At 39.7% G+C, this 21812-nt stretch overlaps 1 protein-coding gene across 1 annotated transcript in view; it reads right to left on the bottom strand.

Moving 5' to 3' along the window:
- Positions 1 to 2428: 2428 nt before the first annotated feature.
- Positions 2429 to 21812, bottom strand: part of LHFPL3 (LHFPL tetraspan subfamily member 3) — a 549011-nt gene continuing 529627 nt past the window's right edge. The window contains exon 3 of the mRNA XM_081286047.1: positions 2429 to 2613. Within this exon, the coding sequence (XP_081142173.1) occupies positions 2585 to 2613 (29 nt within the window). The 3' untranslated portion in view covers positions 2429 to 2584. The remainder of the gene's footprint in view (positions 2614 to 21812) is intronic.

The following is a 21812-nucleotide window of genomic DNA, read 5'->3' as shown; positions in this document are numbered from 1 at the left end:
AGGAACAAGTGGCTATTTTCAATCTGTGGCACGGAGATTGAGCAGTTGGATACTTCAGGTCAAGTTTTGCTTGAACAGTCCAGCTATTTTCTTAGTTTTCAATTTCATTCTACTCAGTGTATAAAGAATTGGCTGGAGGTATGTCTATATTTGGCTAGAAGAGGCTTTGAAATGTTGGGCATGCCCTCTACATGAGGGTTCTGCATAGCTAATACATTAAATGTCTGTTGTTGGCAACTATTATGGAATGTAGCAGCAAGAAGATTTTCTGAAGATAGTTATGTGAATCAAGCCATTAGTTCACACTGGGCAAAGACAGAAACCAAATGTACCAAAACGTGTACCACATCACCAGGCATTCCTTTAAGTAACAAAATCTTATTTTTATTTTTTACAGAAATTCAGATATTCCAACAAATTTCTTTACATTTCCTGGACCTTAAAAAAATTACACACAACTTTTGGACATAATACAACAGAACAGAATGAGAAAGGGAGTCACTTTTCTTTTAAAAGATAAAAACATACTTCTTATACTTAATTAACATCTAGTGATTTACATGTGTATTATCTATGTACAATGGTACATCATCAATGACCCATCTTCATAGCACTGTGTGATGTTAAATTACACTTAGGTTTTATGGCAAAGATTTTTTAAAAAAACATTTGTATGTGGATAGGAAGTACTTTTTCATTTTTGTTAACACCACTATTGGTGATGTAGGACTCCTGATGGGATCTGTAATTTACATAGATTAGAGAAGGCGAATACCTTCTGCTTTTATTGTAGATAAAGTAGAGAGATATCTCCCTTTAAATAAAAGATGAATTCTTGAAAAGTTGTGTGTAATTAAATTTAGTAAGTAAGGTGTTCTGAATGCAACAGGACAGCTAATACTTAACGCAACAAATAACCCCCAGAATGACTAACACTTTAGTTACAGACACTAGTATTCCCTTAATTTGGTTCTTTAGGAAAACCATATCTCTGTGAATTGGGTTTCACCTACTTCAGTGTACCTATAATATACTTTTAGCCATTTGAGAGATGATCCTGTTTGTGGTGAAAAGATGACCAGTACCAGAGACATCTGGCTAAAATATGAATGTGGTCCTAGAGAGAGGGTAAGGAGGTCAATCCTGATCCACGTCAGTTCTGATGTTCCAGCAATGTATGCTGACTGGATCTTAGTTCTGAGCCCATGAGTGAAGGCATTCTATACATCTGTGTTTTCTGCTTAGGTATAGAACATTAGTTGGCTTCCACTGGGTAACCCTGCATGTGCTTGTGCTCTTTCTCAGGTAATTGGCTATTCCATTATTAAATATTTCTCTGTTGTTGAATAGTGGCAGGGTATGTCATGAGGGCAGTACGTTATGGTGGGGGGAACCTGGGATCAAAAGATTGTTGAAGACAACTGGTTAGCTATAACTACTTCCAAATCCCAGCCAACTAAAGAAAATTTGAGGATTTTTGAAGTCAACATTAATAAAAAGGTAACTTATTCCTACCAAGTTTCTTTGACCTGTGTAAGTATATAGTCATTTATTTCTAAGGCTATTAAATTATTATTTATTTTGTTAGTACCACTTACTATCATTTAGAAATAGATTTAATGAAATAATTAAAAGAAACAAAAATGAATACCTGTCAATAAAGGAAATAAAGGATATGGATTTCTGATGACATGAAGGGCAAAGAAATAGAAAAAAAATCAGATATTTTAGATATCTATTTATAAAGTATATTAAATTCCTATGCATATACTAGGGAGAATTAGAAAAAAGTGTTTATTTGATAGCAGCCTATATATTACACGTGAGCATCTAAGGTGAAAATGAGCTTTCTATGTTTTTCAGAGTTCCTTGATGCCATTTCCTGACAGTTTGGGAAACCTATGTTGCTTGGGAAACTATGATGTAAAGATGTACTTCCTGTAATATACAGCTCGACAGAGTAATAGTATATGTCAGAAACACTTTCTCAGTAATAACTTGTACAGACACATTAAACTGAACACAGACTTGGTAAAAAGTTTGAAGCGTTAAATCTCTTAGTAACTGAGTGGTTGTAACTAATTACACAGTGAAATAAAGGAAAAGTAGGGATGGAAAAACCAAAGGTCAGAGGCATTTCCTAAGATGCTTCCTCAATAAATGACACTTGATCAGCCTCGTGGCTATTGAGATAGGAATAATCTAGAACTAACTGCCCTTTTTTTATGGTATTGAAAGATTAAAGCTTTTTGTTTTCAGTTTGATTAAAAAAGGACAGTTTACAAACCTCAGTACATATGTATTTTACATGTTAATTCTAGCACATTTATATTCCTCCTCCTTAAAATATTTCCTGAATATGATTTTTCATGAATGTTATCTGATCTTATTCAATGACAGTTTTCCAATGAGCTGGTGTTTAATCCATGATCACGTCTCTCTCCAGAAAATCACTTCCATCTCTGCAGATCTAGATCCATATTCATCACTGGACTCTGATCTCTCCCAAGAGTCTTCCTTCTTGATGTTGATGTACAAAAGCTGTTATTCGATTTGTTTAGCTGTTATTTGATTTGTTTTGTGCTCATTCTAGAGAATATTGGCTTAGCAGAACTGCAGAAAGGGGAGGGAAAAGAGAGAAAGGATTAGAAGGAGAGAAAAGAAAATGTACCATTCTCTGTCAGCAAGATTTTTTTGCACAACATTCGTCATGAAAAAACACTAACAAATGGTTCAATGCACTTTAGAACTGTTACCAAAGAAGCTTTAAGTTTGAGAATTCTGTTCCATTAAATACACCGCACATCTGGGCCTGATGGTGTATGCCTATAATCCCAGAGGCTTGGGAAGCTGAGGAAGGAGGAGAGAGTTCAAAGCCAGCCTCAGCAAAAGCGAGGCGCTAAGCACCTCAATGAGACCCTGTCTCTAAAATATAAAATAGGGCTGTGAATGTGGTTCAGTGGTTGAGTGTCCCTGAGTTCAATCCCCAGTACCTCCAAAACAAAACAAAACAAAACAAAACCCCACTGCACAGTCTTTCCAACAAGGAATCTTCCCAAAAACCTACATATTACCTGTATTGGGTCAAAAGTCTGGCTGCTTTGAATGAGCAAAGAATGTAGAATGATCTGAAGCATCAAGATCCTCCTAATATGGAAGGTGTCTCATACATAACTTTATGTCCAAGTTATGTATGTGTGTATTTATTTTTGGTATCTGGGACTGAACCCAAGGGTATTTTACCACTGAGCTACAGCCCCAGTTCTTTTTATTGTATTTTGAGACCAAATTGCCTTCTGAGGTTGGCCTTGAACTTTGTTTTTCTTTTTTCAACCTATTTATTTATTTATTTATTTTTATGTGATGCTGAGGATTTAACCCAGTGCCCTACATGTGCTAGGTGAGCGCTCTACCGCTGAGCTACAACCCCAGTCCCTGGCCTTGGACTTTTGAACCTCCCAAATCACTGGAATTACAGGTGTGTGTCACTGTGTCCAGCCCAAATTTTATTTTATACTCAACATTTATAATAGCTACAAAAGAAATTATCGGGAGATCACAGTAATCATGACCTGGGCACAGTGGTGTAATCCTGTAATCCCAGAATCTTAGGGAATTGAGGCAGGAGTATCACAAGTTCCAGACCAGCATTAGCAGCTTAGTGAGATCTTGTGCAAAAATTTAAAAAAGGGACTGGGAAGGTGGCTCAGTGGTAAAGTACCCCTGGGTTCAATTCTTAGCACCAAAAGAAAAAGAGAAAGAAGAAAAGAAAAAGAAAATCACCCACAAGTCCAATCACCTAGACATATCAACTGTTTTCTTCCCATGTTTGTTTCTATTCCATATGTAAATGCAAACCTATTTTATCTAGTTGGAATCTTAGTATAGATGACATTTCTTTTTTTTTTTTTTAAAGAGAGAGAGAGAGAGAATTTTTAATATTTATTTTTTAGTTCTCGGCGGACACAACATCTTTGTTGGTATGTGGTGCTGAGGATCGAACCCGGGCCGCACGCATGCCAGGCGAGCGCGCTACCGCTTGAGCCACATCCCCAGCCCTAGATGACATTTCTTATGTGTGTGGTGCTAGGGATTGAATCTAGGGCCTCACACATACTAGGGAAGCACTCTACAACTGAGCTACACCCCAATCCCTACAGATTACACTTTAAACATTTTAATATTATATTTAAAATAATTTTATATACTTCCACTGTCTACATCATCAGCCTCAATTTCTAATGGCTGTATAATAATCCATCCTATTATCATTTCTTTCCATTCCATACTCAATATTCCGTTCTCAACTCTTTCACCCTTGTCAGATAGATGTAGGTTTTGATTGCTTCATTATTATAAATAATGAATATCTTTATTCTTTCTTTAAAAAAGTTTTTAGTTTATAGGTGGACACAATGTCTTTATTTTACTTTATGTGGTGCTGAGGATTGAACCCAGTGCCTCATGCATGCTAGGTGAGCGCTCTACCTCTGAGCCACAACCCCAGCCTAATCTATTCTTTTTTTTTTTGCTTTTAATATCTTTATTTGTTTTGTTTTAGAATTTTTTATTAGTTTTAATTAGCTACACATGACAGTACAATGATCTTGACAAATACACTAATCTGGGGCTGGGGATGTGGCTCAAGCGGTAGCGCGCTCGCCTGGCGTGCGTGCGGCCCGGGTTCGATCCTCAGCACCACATACAAACAAAGATGTTGTGTCCGCCGATAACTGAAAAATAAATATTAAAATTCTCTCTCTCTCCTCTCTCTCTCACTCTCTCTCTCTTAAAAAAAAAAAACAAATACACTAATCTATTCTTTTAATTTTTTTCTTTAGAACAAATTCTCAGGGGATTGTTGCTTTTCTGTTCTTTTTTTTCCCTCAACAGATTAGGGACTATGTCTGGGTCCACATGTCTAGATCATACCTATTCTTGGATGATTTTTAAAAAAATTTTATTTATATTTGACAACAGAATGCATTACAATTCTTATTACATATATAAAGCACAATTTTCTCATATCTCTGGTTGTATACACAGTATCTTGGATGATTTTTGTAGACTTCGGCGGTACTGATCTGGGCTTATGGCTATCTTATATATTTTGAGGATGGGCAAATGCATCTAGTTGGCCATGGTGTGGCAGATTTGGGCTGACAAGAAATAGGCTGTCTGGTTTGTATCATATAGCACTTTGAAATACAAGATAAAATTATGTTTTCTGAATGTGTGCTAGAGAAACCTCTGAAAGATTGTGTTGTTTTCAATATTCCCCCCAACCCCCGTTTTCCATCACACTTTAAAATATCTTATACACATTATGATCTTAATGAATTTGTCTCAGCAGGAGGACTCACAGTCACTTTAATGTACCCTGACTACACAGGGGATAATTGAGATATGATCATGTCATAATGATGATTGGTCTATAATGATTCTCTGAAATTGAGTCATGCTGGCAGAGGCCCTGTGGAAGGGAATGCTTCCTTCAGACAATATTAAAAGCAACATAAGCAATTCATGGATTTTACACAGTGCTATGGACAGTTCTCAACCTTGAGTGGTCTGTTCTGCTCTCATGGAGATGCTCCTGCCAGATGGAATCCAAAGTCAGATTTGTGGGTCCATGACACCTCCACTCTGAGTATTTTTCCACTGAAAACCTATACAGCTGAATGTCTGGATTTTCCAATAAGCTATTGAAAGTGCTAGCTAAGGATGGAGAAGAGGGAAGAATAGGAGGGGGTCATAAACACATGAACTAGAATATGAAATGGATATTGAATGTTGCTAGGAGATGGTGCTTATGGAAGTGCTCAGGGCTATGTATGTGTGTGATGAAGGGGAGAAGCCGGTAAGAGGGTAGTCTCCATTTTCTTGAGGTTCATACACTCCAGATTTCATGATAGAAAACCTTGCTTTGATGTGAATAATTGGTTGGCAACCATGAAACAGAGACTCCTGTTTCTCTTTACTCAGCTCTCAGCTGCCTGGGTTTGCTTTATGACATCACACAGTGAAGGGAAAGTACGAGACTGCCAGAAAAAAAAATTGTGTCTAATGCTGCACCCCAGATAGGGTGAGACCAGTCTTAGTGGGCTGGAGTGGGAGCAGCAGATGTTGGAAGGGCTTCACTGCCCCAAGAGCAGTGATGTCCATACCCGGGAGGAAAAGGGATTTTCCTGACGAGTAGCTGCCTCCTTGGAAAGATCCTGAGCCTGGGACTATACTCCCCTGTATCAGTGGTGGACAGGGAGCTGAGGAGCAAATATTTTTGAGAGCATGAAGCCAGAGAGCAGGGACTCGACTAGGGGGAAGCAGGGGAGGTGCCAAGGGCTTAAAGTTCAAGGAGGGTTACTCATATGGTCATGCAGGTACAGGTTGAGTGCTTCCTTACATTTTGCAGAATAGGCACCTGGCTTACCTCAGCCTGGCACTGGCCCTGGCCCTGGCCCTGCCCCTGAGAGCAGGCTGCTCATTGTGAGGTGTGCTGGGAATGTTTGCTTGAATTGAGTTACTTAGATACTGCTACCACTGGGTATTTTTTCTTCCTAGTGCACGACACCACCATGCAACAAGAACCCCAGGGCATGTGAGAGTTCTGCAGACTGCTAGGCTAAAAATAATCAGGATATTAGTTCCAGTGGTGCTCAGAACACAAACACTCCCCATATAATATCAGGAAGATACTTTACTGGGAGAGCAAAATTAGAATGCCATTACCATTATGGATGGCATGCGCAGTAGAAAGTTTTCCATCGGAAGGCTTGGCAAGGGCTAGCTCTTCCAACAGATTTGTGGAATGGGTGGAAGGAAACAAAAGGCAGGATTTTCCCCTCCAGATGTGGCCATCCCTCCTTTCGTCTTAAGGCCGTGAGACATCAGGGCAGTTTGCAGAACTGGGTGGAAGTCTCAGGGTGGCTGCCCTGTAACCACTGCCTTGTAAAGTAGTCTGTTCCTTTCAGAACTTTTGCTAACATTTTCCATGCACCACGGACATTGCTTATCAGGGGAGGCAATTTAAAAGATGTCACATTCTCTCAGGTTCATACAGAGCAGGGCTGAATAAATAAGTAATTCAGTGCTGCTTTGGATCTTTGTTCAGTTGAGTTTGACCTTGTAACATGTCATGGGCTCTCGGTTGCCCATGTTCCATTTCCAAGGGGCTCTCTGCAAATCCTTTTCGAAGCTGTCATTTGAATCACTGCTCCTGAAAGCAGCATTTATAATGGCCGCATTGTCCAGACTATCTAAGTGCTACTTTGTTGAATTTTCTATGTGTTTACTGATGTTGAAAGGTCTCCTGTGGTTGGTTTCTGCTGAATATTCCTATCTGACCTATCCAATTAGGGTCTGGAGCCCCCACGGGGAGGATAGCTGAGGGACCAGGCACTATTGAATGAGGAAAATGGCTTGATAAGGGCGGTCAGGCTTTTGGTAGAATGGCCAGGGAATCTTTGTTGTGAAAATAAGTAGGGGAGGAGTTTGGGCCATTTGTTCCTCATTGGCTACACTAGCTTCCCCATTTTCCTTGCTCGGCTGTGTCCAGCACCCACCTACAACAGGGGCTCTTGATATCCTTCATTTCTGGGAGATGGAACATAGTCCCCTGGAAAGAATCTTGCTGTCTAGGTCCTCAGGTGCTGCAGACATGATGTACCCCACCATGATGCAACAGATTAAAGATGGCTGAAGATTCTTTGTCATTCGTTTTTGTTTACTTATTATTATTATTGTTATTACTATTTTTTTTTTGTACTGGGGATGGAACGCAGGGGTGCTTAACCCCTGAGCTATATATCCCCAGATCCCCTTTAAAATTTTTTTTTTTTTAAATTTTGAGACAGGGTCTAAGTTGCTGAGGCTGGCCTTAAACTTGCATTTCTCCTGCCTCAGCCTTCCAAGTTGCTGGGATTGCAGGCAGGCATTACTGCAAGCAGCATGAATGGGCTCTTTGTCGTTCTTATTGACAGATAAAATTTATGTTCCCTTCCCCTTGAATCTGGGCTTTAAAAGTCCAGCAGTTGTGTGTGTGTGTGTGTATGTGTGTGTGTGTGTGTGGTTAAAAACCTCAAAACATAAAGCTTATCATCTTACCCATTTTTTTCTTTTTAAAATTTTTATTAGTTATTGACAGACCTCTATTTATTTAATTGCTTATATATGGTGCTGAGAATAGAACCCAGTGCCTCACACATGCTGGGCAAGTGCTCCACCACTGAGCCACAACCCCAGCCCCCATCTTGTCCATTTTTAAGTGTAGTACTACTATTCAATGGCATTCAGTATATTCACTATGCAATGGATTTCCTTATAAAACTGAAAATTTTGCCCATTGAACAACTCTGCATTCCCCTTTCTTCTAGCCCCTCATGGCCACTATTTTACCTTCCAAATCCTTATGAATTTAACCATTTTAGGTACCTCGTATTACTGCAATAACATAGTATTTATGTTTTTCTGATTGGTTTATTCATGCAGCCTAATGTCTTCAAGGCTCATTCATGTTGTAGTATATTATAGAATTTCCTTCTTTTTAAAAGCTATAGTATTCTATTGTATGTCTATAATGTATTTTGTTTATTCATTCATCTGTTGATGGAACTTTGGGTGGCTTCTATCCCTTGGCTATTATGGATGGTGCTGCTGCCCTGAACATAGGTTTGCAAATATAATAGACCCTGTTTTCAGTTCTCTGGGATATGTACTCAGAAGTGGGATCATTATATCCCATGGTAGTTTTTTTGAGGAATCTCCACACCATTTCCTATGGTGGGTGCAGAATTTTACAATCCCACCAACTGTGTACAGTGGTTCTTGGTTTCTTCTAATTTCACTAATACTTGTCATTTTATGTGTTTTAAGAAATAGTACCATAGTATCTGTGAGGGTATAAAGTGATATCTCATAATGGTCTTGATTTGCATTTCTCTGATGTTTAGTGATGTGGAGCATCTTTTGAGTATTGTGATACCTGATTGCCCTTCTGGAGTGACCACATGGAGAGGCCCTGGTGCTCTGTGGAGCAGGAGACAGACCCAGCTGAGTGAAGCTTTCCAGCTGTCCCCGCCAAGGAGCCTTCATGTCAGTGAAACCATCTCGACCTTCCAGTACCACCCAGCCACCAACCAAATGACACCAGATGATTCTAGTTGATGCTACATGGAGTAGAAGAATCGTCCAGCTGAACCCTTTCCAAATTGCTGACCCAAACAATTGTGAAATAAAATAAAAATGGTTATTGTTTTAAACTGCTAAGTTTTGGGGTACTTTGTTATACAGTTACAGACACTTGGAATAGTGGACAAATGCCCTCTTTGACAGTGTTTTAGGTTTGTTGTATTAAATAGATTGTAATGCCATATGTGGTTGGCACACTTCTCATAGGTCAGAAAGTGAGCTACTGCTCTTAACTCATTTTTCTTCCTGACATACAACTTCTAGAGGAGCAGTAGCTCAACCTGCAACCTCCACTTCTTGGTCTATCTACAGTCTCTCCTTGGGCCATCATTTGTCCCACAAGCAGACTAACTGCTCACAATATCCTGTTGGTATGCATTAAGGTATAATGCAGACTCTGATTTCAGATTGATCCACATTAGCTTTATAGATGGTTAGAGGTTCTGAATTTGTTGTAGTTGTTTGTCTTTCTGTAATTGATCAGTGGATTGGTGAAGACCTGGGTCCATTGTCATTGCTGGTCTTTACTTGCATGCCATGCCCACAGTCCCTCACTGCAATGAAGTCAGGAGGTAGCTGGAGAGGAAGCCATACTCCAATTACCAGCCTTTCTATATTTTCTAACACCTCTTACCTTAACCAAAGGGCCACACAGTATTTTTATTTTGAGACAGGGTCTCACTGGCTTAATCTTTCCATCTTTAGCCAAGCAGCTGGGATTCCAGGTGGGTGCCACCATGCCTGGCTTTTATCACTTGGTTTTAAAAGTAACTTTTTCCAGCATGAAATGGGTGAAAAGGTCCCACCTGAGACAGCTGGGGGACACTTTCTTTCCTCCTTTCTTCCCAAGGGGGTTCTTCTCCTTCTCTTTGTGTTTTCTACCTTTCTCACTGTGTCTCTTTTTTTCTTTCTCTGTCTCCTTCTAATGACTTTCTGATCTGATGGACTGATTTCAACACAGGAAGGATGGAGGATAAGTGGATAAGTGCTAAGACTGTTCTGACCACTTAGGTAGAGCTTCTTTGCTGGGAAGAAGCAAAAAATAGCCTGAGCACCAGGCCTCCACTATTTCATGCTCTTCCTGTAGGCAATGGAGTTTGACAACATACACGCTTCTTTGAAGTCATTCATGAGAAGGAATATTGATTAATTCATGAATATCTCTTCTTCCCCCTCTATTCCCCATGAAGGAATACTGTGGAACCTATGAAAAGCAAGAATACGTGGTAGGCCTCACCCATGCACTGTGAATAGGGTGTTGCTGCTGGTTTATGAATCCTAATAATTTTCACTGACATTCTTTACTTAAAGCCATTCCATTTTTTTCTATTGGCCAAAAGGTGTTCATTGCTGAAATCCAAGAGACAGGTGGAAGGCAGGGTGAGTATAGTATCCTCAGTGCAGGTCACAAGAACTAATAGACCAGGGGATCTGAAAGTGCCTTTCCTATCTCAGCAACTTCTGTGACCTCTCCTGAATTTTTCATTCCATAAAATAGATCATGCTCTGACACTTCACCACGTGGTCATAACAATCCATTAAAAACAGAAATAAAAGGAAAACTAAATGGGGTATTACTACACATGGAATTGTACATCACGAAATCCAAATATGAATTGGCTTCTCATATCAAAAATTCATCTGTTAGCAGAATACAACAATTACTAATAGGGCATTATGTAAAATTGTGGATGTGTAACCGACGTGATTCTGCAATCTGCATTTGGGGTAAAATTGGGGGTTCATAACCCACTTCAATCTAATGTATGAAATATGATATATCAAGAGCTTTGTAATGTTGTGAACAACCAATAAAAAAAAAAGAAAAAAAATTCATCTGTTGCCATTGAATATTCAGCCTCACACATTTTCCTCTTGAAATGTAAAAGAACCAGAGTAATGCCATTTTGTTCTGATCTGACTCCATTTTTGCTTGCTTAAAAGGTTTTCTTTACAGCCTCCTGTCAGCTGTATCTATGTTGACAGTACAGTAGGTCCTTCCTGAGTCCCTGACTGTGGCCCTGATGTATAACAAAAATGACTGTAAAATGTATACTCAAAATTCTCTCATGTAATCAAAATGTATAATCTCAACAAGGTCTTTTCTGACCTATACTCTTGTGGTTTTTGCTTTTATAAACTCTGTATTTCCAAAATTCAGGTGCTGAGAGTTCTTTGAGGCGCTAGCCCACTCCCAGTCACTTGCTCGGCTTGCTCATTAAAGGATCTTTTTCCCTCCCAATTTGGCTCATTATGCATTGTGGTGTGTAATTCTCCACTAACTCCATTAACACTCTCAGCTCCTCTCCTTTCTATGTGGGAGACCACCAACATTGAATTAGTTGGTTGTTCTGTATTCTGTCCCTCTCTCTCTTCCTGCCTGAGCTACTCTCTCTCAACAAGGTCTGTCTATCAGCTTTCTTCCCCTTTCCAACACCATCTTTTTTCTTTTTTAATATACATTTTTTAGTTGTAGATGGACACAAATTATTTTATTTGTTTATTTTTATGTGGTGCTGAGGATCAAATCCAGTGCCTCACATGGTAGGCAATCGCTGTACCACCGAACCACAACCCTAGCTCCCAACACCATCTTGAGAGTCAATCAGTCTCCTTGATGATAGGTTTTACACAGTTAATAGTTATGTGTGGATATTTGGAGCCATTCTCCCTTAAAACCCTAACTTTACCATTTATTGGCTGGGTAACTGCAGAGAATTTTTTTAAAAAATCTGTATGTCAATTTCCCTATTCAAAAGATAGGGAAGCCCCTTCTGAAGATTGATCAAAATTGATACTTATATTTGTGACTTTGTGTGCAAACCTGGCACATAGAAAGAGTGCAGTAAATGCTGGCAGTATTTTTTTTTAAATGCATACTGGTTTAAGCATCACTAACTCATTCTAGAAATGCTATACATATATGTTATCCAGCAAATCATGTATTTACTTTTTCCTGTGACAGGATGGCCCAATGGTTCAGATATGGAACAGTGGAGCCGGACTGTCTGGTTGTGGCTAGCTTGATTGCTCACCAGCTCTGTGTCCTTTGGCTCATACCTGGCCCAGTTTCTTCAATGCAGCTGTGTCTCACCTCCTGCATAGTGCTGCTGTGAGCATTATGTACGTTACTGCACATAGCAAGTCCATGATATATTAACTATGCCTGTCATTTGTGTGATTATTATCATTTGGAGTGGAATTTTTACCTTGATGTTGCAAAGACAAATAAAAATTTAAAACAAGAGGCTTAATTCTCCCTGTTGAAAGTAAAGGAAGAGAGGGCTGGGGTTGTGGCTCAGAGGTAGAGTGCTCGCCTACCATGCATGAGGCACTGGGTTTGGTCCTCAGCACCACATAAAAATAAAATAAAGATTTTGCATCCACCTATAACTAAAAGATATTTTTAAAAAAAGAAAATAAGGGAAGAGAGTTATGTTCCTTTTCTTAGAGCATTTACTTTAGAAAACTTGCAAGTTATTTCTCTGATTCTTAGAAATAAGTATAAATCTTCAGTGGAGTTTTATTCAGCCGTAAAGAAGAATGAAATTATGCCATTTTTCAGGAAAATGGATAAAGGTAGTAATGTTTTGAGAACATTGTGTTAAGCAAAATAAACCAGGAGTCCCATGTTTTCTCTCATATATGGAAGCTAGAGAGGAAAAAGGAAAAGAAAGGTGGTGGTAGGGATCTCATGGAAATTAAAGAGAGATTAGTAGAGTGGAGAAAGGGATCAGGGGAGTGAGGAGGGGAGGAAAAGGAGAAATGGAATTGGTCAAATTATACTGTCATATCATGTACATGTACGAATATGTCATAATGAATCCTACCATTATATATAGTTGTAATGCAAACAGGGGAAAAAACCACTTTGACAAGAAAAAAAAAGAAATAAAAGAAGAAGAAATAAAAACAAATATGTGAATCATTTAAGAAACTAAGACTGTTACCAGCTTTTTTTCCTTAAATATTTCTTTTTAAGTTTTAGGTGGACACAATATCTTTATTTTACATTTATGTGGTGCTGAGGATTGAACCCAGCACCTTGCACATGCTAGGTGAGCACTCTAACACTGAGCCACAACTCCAGCCCCCTTCTTGCCAGCTTTTGGATCCAGGAATGTCTGTCTTTCCTTTTGTGCAGTGCTGGAGATTAAACCCAGGGCATCACACTTGGTAGGCAAGCCCTCTCCCACTGAGCTACATCTCCAGCCCCAGGAATGTCTTTCTGAAGGAACCTGGAGACATCTCTTTTAACTGTAAACATCAAGGGAGCGAGTATTCCTGTTTCCCAGTGGAAAACCTTCCTAGTTACCCAGTGGCATCTTTTTGATACCCCTGGGATTAAAGCTAGGGGTGCTTTACCACTGAGCCATATCCCCAGCCCTTTCTATTTTCTATTTTGAGACAGGGTCTCGATAAATTGCTTAGGGCCTTCCCTAAAATGCTGAGGCTGACCTTGAACTTGTGATCCTCTTGCAGCAGCCTCCCCAGTCACTAGGATTACAGACAGGCATGTATCACTATGCCCAGCTAATTTTTTTTAATTTTGAGACAAGGTCTCTCTAAGTCGCTTAAGGTCTCTATAAGTTACCAAAGCTGGCCTCAAACTTTTGGTCCTGCTGCCTCAGGCTCCCAAGTCACTGGGATTATAGGTGTGTATCATCACACCTGAACTGGTTGAATTTTTATTCAATAATCAAATTATTTTCTTTGTTTACTATCTTTATGGATAATTTTTTTTTCTGGTTTGAGAGATTTTAATTATATTACCTGGAGAGTGTATATAGACATTTCTGTATTTGCACATTTAGTTGCTTTTTTAAATAGTTATCCTCTTTAAGCATAGAATTTATAATAGGAAAAGGACTACCTTTTGAAAATTTCTCAGAGAGAACTAGAATCAGCTCTATTAATAAGCAGATTACTAATAATTGCTTGTAAAGACCCAACTGATGTTTCCCTTTCTCCTTTCTAACTACTCCACAAGCCTCAGCAAGACACAACTCTTTAAAACAGAATCTCATTCTCTCCTCCAGGAAGCTGTGAGGCTTTTGTTCCTTAGTACACAGACCTATGGTTTTGAATGAGTCTTTAGTAGGAAGGGAGCTCTGGATCCGAAGGCTTACATGTCTTTATTATCACACATTCAATAGTCCTTGTCCTAATCACTGGAATGGGAGTCTGTTGTGATAAAATATGACATTCGAGTATGATGTATGCTTTTTCTCCAGACCAAAGAAAAGTGGACCACAGATTGCAGAAGGCAGTTTATAATCAAGATCTAGTGAGGCCTGCCCTCCCACCAGAGAAGTAACCAAGAATTAGAGCATTTAGTAGCTGTGTAAACCCATCACGAACATTGGAGAGCCACAGATTTGAGAAGTGGAAAGACAGAGATAGCCTGAACTGCAGAATTTTAGGACTTTCTAAAATCAGAAGTACACAGATATTTTAGAAGAGCCTCGTTATTAGTCAGTACTTCTGGTTGCTTTGCATAGTAGCCCATGAGGCCACCTATGGCTTTTTTTTTTTTTTTTTTTTTGGTGGTGCTAGGGATTAAATCCAGGATCTCGTGCATGTGAGGCAAACACTCTACCAACTGAGCTATATCCCCAGCCCTCCTGTGGCCTTCTTCTCTTTCTCTGCCAGCCCCTCAGACTGTTCTCTGGCCTCTGATTATAAATAGGCTGGGTGCAACTCTGGGCCTTTGCTCCTCCTGTGGGAAATACCCTTCCTCTAGTTTTCCAATGGACGAAGCCTGCTCAAAGTTTCACATCCCATCCTGATTTGCTTCCTGGGGAGATATTTCCTGAACTTCTCCCTTCCCTGTTTTTGGTTTCCATTTTGCCCTTTCACCCCTTATCAGACTGAATTTTGTCTCCCCCAATTCACATGTTGGATCCTGACTCCAATGTGACTGTATGTGGAAGTAGGGCCTTGAAGGAAGCAAATAAAGTTAAGTGAGGTCTTAAGCTGGGACCTTGATTCTATAGGACTGGTCTGTGTACAGGAAAAGGAAGAGACTCCTGGGGTGTGTGTGCACAGAGAAAAGGCCATGTGAGGACATAGCAAGAGGACCACCACCTGTAAGCCAAGAAAAGGCCTCAGTAGAATCCAACCCTGCCATTCCTCCATCTTGGACTTCCAGCCTCCAGAACTGTGAGAAAATAAATTTATGCTGTTTAAGTTACTCATTCTGTGGCATTTTGTTATGGTGATCCTAGCTTACTAAAACAAGCATTGACTATACTTACCTGATTTTTGCAAGTAAGTATCCTGAGACACAGAGAGATGAAACAATTTGCCCAAAGTCACCCAGTTAGTTAGCTGAAGAGCTGGGGTTAGGATCTAGTTCTTCTGACCTAGATTGGTGTTCAGTCCCTACTGGTTTTCAGGTTGTGTCTCCTTGTCCCCCACTAAAAACTTTTTCAAGTGAATCTTTTGGGAATCCCAGTTCTGAATGCAAAACAGACTTGGGTACATTGACTCCAACTAGGGGCTCAGATCTCCACCCTTCCAGGCCTTTCCCTCTGCCCCTCATCTGTGTTTCACCACCATAGCGAAACATTAGTTTGAAAACTACTCTTTATCCCTCTGCTTCCTCAATACAGTATCACAAATACAACATCACAAATCTTGCCAATTTGCCAGTTCTCTCACACTGACTGAAAGCATTAGAAACCTGTGGTGAGGTAGGAAGGCTAACTGCCACAGTTGAGGATAAGATCAGCTGGCCTGGGGGAGAGATGATTAGGATTTCAGAGAAGGAAAGGTCAACACCATGGAGTTGGCTCTATCCTGGGGTGATAATAAAGAAAGACTTCAACATTTACAGTGAATCTTCCAGAATCCAGGTGTTTCCCAACCCTGGCCTGGGATGTATTTTGTATGTTAGAACTATCCAAAATATGCAAATAGCTTCATCCTGAGGTGCATGAAAGTTTTTAGTAGGGTATCTTGGTGATAACCAGAAGCAAATCCTATGGCTTTAGGGAATCCTGCTTCAGAAACTGGACTTCATAAATGTTGTATGGCCAAGGACAATGTTTTTTATAATTGTTTTTCTCTTCTTTTTTTTTTTTTCATATAAGGGATTGAACAAACCCACAGGCACTTTATCACTAAGCTACAATCTTACTTTTTTATTTTTTATTTTGAGACAGGATCTCGCTAAGTTGCCTAGGACCTCACTAAGGTTGCTGAGGCTGGCTTTGAACTTGCAATCCTCCTGCCTTACCTTTCCAAATTGCTGGGCTTACAGGCCTGAGCCTCCATGCCTGGCTTCTAATTGTTTTTCTAATTGTGCCTTCTTGGATCTCAATTACCTGGGTATTTGGGAATGTGCAGACTTTAGGGTCCCTATGGAATCTGCAATATTTTTTTTTCATTCATATATATATATATATATATATATATAATATATATTTTACTAGAGACAGGGTCTTGCTGAGTTATTAAGTGCCTCACCAATTTGCTAAGACTGGCTTTGAACTCATGATTCTCCTGCCTCAGCCTCCCAAGCTGCTCAATCTTGATAGCACCTGAACTTTAGAAGCAGAGAAAAGCTTTAATCCTGGGTGGGCTACTTTCTAGCTATGGCTAATATATTTCACTTGCTCTGGCTTTGTTTCTCTCATCTGTAAAGTGGACATAACACATGTTTTACAAGGTGATATTGAGGAATGACACTCACCCTCCATGGGAAGGGGTAGGAAATGAAATAGAGTAGAAATGAGAAAAAAAAATGTTTCTAAGACCTTCCTATGAATTTTTGTTCTTATTTTAACAAAGAGTAAAACAAAATTTCCATGTAATTTCTTAGTGATTATTTGTAAGGATGCACTTGAGAATTTTACAAGTGCCAAAGACAATGTCCGAGTGCTGAACCTACAACTGTGTTTGGGATAAATCCCCTGGAGGATCATTTTCTGTTTGGTGGATGTTATCATACCCTGAGTTAAATCATGTCCCTGATAAGGACATCTTCCTTAGAAATCAGCTGTGTTCGTGTTCACTGAGAGATCTTTGGGACTTTAAGGATTCTCTAAGAGGACAAGAGCTACCCCTTTACTGAGCCCTAATTGGCAGCCAGGTACTGTGCTAAGTACTTAATGTACATTTGGCTATTCAATCTCTATAAATACCTCTAAGTGGCAAGTGATATAATTATTTCCATTTTATTTATTTGTGGTGCTGGAAATTGAACCCAAGGCTTTGCATACATGGTAGGCAAGTGCTCTGCCACTGAGCTGTAATCCTAGTCTATTAATTCCATTTCACCAATGAGAAAATGAATTCAATGATCATGACTCTGAGTAACAACCACATCATGGTAAGGATAAAAAGAGGCAGAGGCAGACAAGATTTAGCTCTGCTGGTTTCTTGAGCATTCTACTTTTGAGTCCTCCCCCAGACAATTCTGAGTCCTGAGATGGACTTGTCTACATTCTCTTTCTCTGTTCTGCACAGAGAGAGACTGGGGTCTTAATTAATATTGGGTTGTGAACTTGAAGTCCAAAGAATAGCATTTAATAAATATTTATAAAAATGCTCTGAATACACTATGATAACAATATGAAAAAGTTGTATGCATGAGATTGTTTATCACAGGAAAAAAAGTTATAAGTAACTTTAATGTCCTAATAAGAGACTGGTTAAATTAGTTGTGGCACTTTTATATTGCCATTTAAAATGAGTGCATAGATCTGTATTAAAGAGTGACATCTATGACATTAACAAAAAAAGCAGAATAAGAAATAGTGTGTATAATCTGATTCCATTTTTAAAAATCACATAATGGTAGTTCAGCTTTGAATGGTAGATTTAGGAGGTTTCTCACTTTTTGAAGAACATTCAGATATTCAGAAAAAAAAATCTGAATTTTCTTCTTTTTCTTTATGTAGTAAGCTGGCAAGTGTTACTTTTATAACTAGGGGGAAATGTGCTATTATTTTGAAAATTAAATGCGTTGGAAAGAAACTAAAGTGAAACATTCTACCATTTTCAGTGTCTTCATGGATTTGTACTTGCTTCCCTAAATGAGTGATTAGGAGATGGTCTGAACACTCTGAGCCTAACAAAGGGAAAACCAAACCATGTCTTCCTTCCTTCCTCCCTCCCTCCCTTCTTCCTACTTTTATATTTTTTATTTTCATATAAGGTCCTAAGCTGCAGAGGCTGTCCTCATACTTGCAATCTTCTTGCTTCAGCCTCCTGAGTCATAGGAGTGTACCATTGCACCCAGCAAACATTCTTTTTTTTTTTAAATTAATTATTAGTACTTTTGATTATACAAATTAATTGGTTTTACTGGGACATTTTCATATATGCATACAATGTCCTTTTCACAATGCATTCTTGTTGAATGAATGAATGGATACTGAAAAGAAAATCTTCCATCAATCTGCAGAGTATTATAAAATAACTCTTTCATAAGGACCGGAAGAAGTCATAACTTAGAAAAGTCATAACTTAGAAAAGAGTAACTTCTAATTTCTTTTTTCTCAAGACTCCTGGAAGCAGGATTAACTTGTGTTCAGTGATTCTATGAGTGTAATGAGATCCCAGGATCAAGGCAGAGCAGGGGCAGAGTTAAGTTACTGTAAGAGTTGTCCCCCACAGACATTTCCCATCAACCTGTCTACACCATATCTCTTTTCTTCATTATTCTTGCCTTTGGTGCCTGTCACAGATAGGGCTGAATAATGCTCCTGGCAGCACATACCATTTCTCTTTTTGTCCATTGCTTGTTCACTGTAATAGGACATTCTTCTTACACAGACAGGGAACAGATTTCTGGTTCTCAGGAAGGCTTCCAACTCAACCAATCCTTGATTTTATTTGTGTTTCAAGGGAATGACTCTGGGCCAGTGCACGTGAATATTAACTAAGATGGCACATGCCTGTAATCCTGGCTACTCAGGAGGGTGAGGCAGAAAGTTCAAGGCTAGCTTGAGCAATTTGATGAGACCCTGTCTCAAAATAAAAAATAAAAAGGGGCTGGGGATGTGGCTCAGTGATAGAGTACCCCTGGATTCAATCCCCAGTGCCATTACTAAAAACAAAAACAAAAACAAAAACAAAAAAACACAAGCATCATTCAAATTAGACCTGAATTTAGTAAGTAGATGACTCTTAGAGGATAGCTGAGGGCACATAGGCGAGGCACCCAGGTCGGCAGAGTGGCTCAGCAGCTTTCTCTTTATCCTACGATAGATGTGTCAGTAGCCATGGTAGAAATACTACTGTGGAAGAATAAAAAATCCAACCTTCAGTAACCACCTATTTTGTAGCAGGCCTGGGGCAAGGGACATGGGGACACAGCTGGTGGGCTTCCTGGTGCCTTGGTCCTGTCCTCCTTAGCCTGAGCAGGAGAGAACAAGCAATACTCACTGGATTTCCTCCCTTGACAGCACCTTCCCAGGAGCTGCATTCAGTCTATTTCAGGTAAAACGAATGCACAAAGCACAAGGGTGGTTCTCTCTGTGCTCCTAGACCTGGCCTCAGCGCAGCCCCCAGCAGGCCGGCTGTCAGATGAAGGCGGTTTCAGAAGAGCTTTCCTCCCATGATCTCTGGCCAGGAATCATTCCCTCCATGTTAGCAGTTTATCTTAGCTCTGGGCACTGAGGGTTTCCCAAGACAATTGTTCAGAATCCACAGAGGGCAAGACTCACTATTCTAAAGGGACACACACACAGCCACTTGGTCTCTGATGTAAACAGATGTAAACAGAGCCAGGTGTTCTGGGGCACGACTATTGTTCAAGGCAGTAACTGGGCATTTCCCTCCCTGAGCTGTACAGAGTTATAATGTGGGAGATGGAGATGGACCAAGGATTAGGACACCAGGGCTGGTGACTGATGACTCTAGCCTCTAGCCTGCTCTGCAGGGGTGGGACAGGGGAAGACTTCTCTTAGGTATTGCTTCATTCCAAGGCTAAATGAGAAGAGGGAAGAACACTTCTAGGAAATGCAATTAGGGTAACTTGCTAATAACTATTTGAACGTAATTTTTGAAATGGTGCAATTTATCAGGGAGTGTGTACCAGCTTGATTTAAAATTTTTTTTTTTAAACCAGGGATTGAACCCCAGGGAACTTAAACCACCGAGCCACACTCCCAGCTCTTTATTATTTTTAAAATTGGAGACAGGATCTTGCTCAGTTGCTGAGTCTGGCTTTTAACTTACTAAACTCCTACCTGCCTCAGCCTTCAGAGTTGCTGAAGTGCACCACTGAGCCCAGGACCAGCTTAAATTTTTAAATTTCTACTTTGTAAATTACAATTACTCTGTAATTTATACGTATAGTATTAAAAACCCAAACAGTACAAGTGCTCTTGTGATAAAGAGTCACTCCATTTCATTCCTTCTCATACCCAGTTCTATTTCCTTAGATGATCTTTTTCAACAGTTTCTAGTTTTATTATAGTAGTTACTTCGATAGTCTAGGTAATATCTTAATATTCCCCTATTTAATCATTAATCAATTTTAGATAATATCTGTTGAGTCTCCTCTAGAAAAGTAAGGATTTGCCTATTCCTCCTTGCCATTTTTCTCTTTCCATTTTATGATGTCAATGACCTGCATACCTGTACCTCTCTGGTTTCCTCTATGAATTTAGTCGGATGGGACTCAACTTGTCTCTATTTGAGGTGAAGACATCACATGACTGTTCCTTTATTTTCCACCTTTACCATTACAATTTGACATAAGCTTGACTTTTTAAAAGTCAAGATGGAGGGGGGAGGGGTTGGGTATGTAGTTCCATGGTGCCGCAGTCTGGCTGGGCAAAATAATGGGGAGGTGACAAACAACTTGAAGGTTGAAGCGGGAACTACTTTATTGCGAGTGAACTCAGCAGGAACTGAGCGAGAACTCAAAGTAGCGGGCACCTGAGGTAGCAGGAGCCACTTCTCTGCTGGACAGCAGAGGTATATATACTTAACTAATTACACACAGCTTGACTCAATTAACATCATCTAGATACAGCAGTCAGCCAATAAGGAATCCTCATCATCTTAACGGCTCGCTGGCGTTGCTTCACAAACCATTCCTCCTGGCAAAGTGCCAGGCACCATCTTGACTTGATTTGCATCCCCAACACCATGGTAGAGTGTTTGCTTTGCATGCATGAAGCCTTGGGTTCAATACCCAGTACCACAAATGCAAAAAAAAAAAAAAAAAAAAAAAAGAGTCAATACGGGACCTGGCATGGTGGTGCATACCTGTAATGCCAATGACTCAGCAGACTGAGGCAGGAGAATGACTTCAAGGCCAGCCTCAGCAACTAAATGAGACCATGTCTTAAAAAATTAAAAGGCTGGAGATGTGGGCTGGGGTTGTGGCTCAGTGGTAGAGCGCTTGCTTGCCTAGTACTCATGAGGCACTGGGTTTGATCCACAGTACCACATTAAAAAAACTAAATAAACAAAATAAAGGTATTGTGTCCATCTACTTAAAAAATAAACGAACAAACAAACAAATAAAAAGGCTGGAGATACATCCCAGTGGTAAAGTGCCCCAGGGTTTAATGCTCAGTATAGGAGGGGGAAAAAAAGTTAATATGGGTACTTACAGCAGATTAATCAATGAAAATAAGTTAGAAGGAAACCTCCCAACCTCC

The sequence above is a fragment of the Spermophilus citellus genome (assembly GCF_964194105.1).
Source record: "Spermophilus citellus genome assembly, chromosome: 3".
NCBI lineage: Eukaryota > Metazoa > Chordata > Mammalia > Rodentia > Sciuridae > Spermophilus > Spermophilus citellus.
Note: the sequence above shows the minus strand (reverse complement) of the source record. Positions and strands in the feature narration are given on the sequence as shown.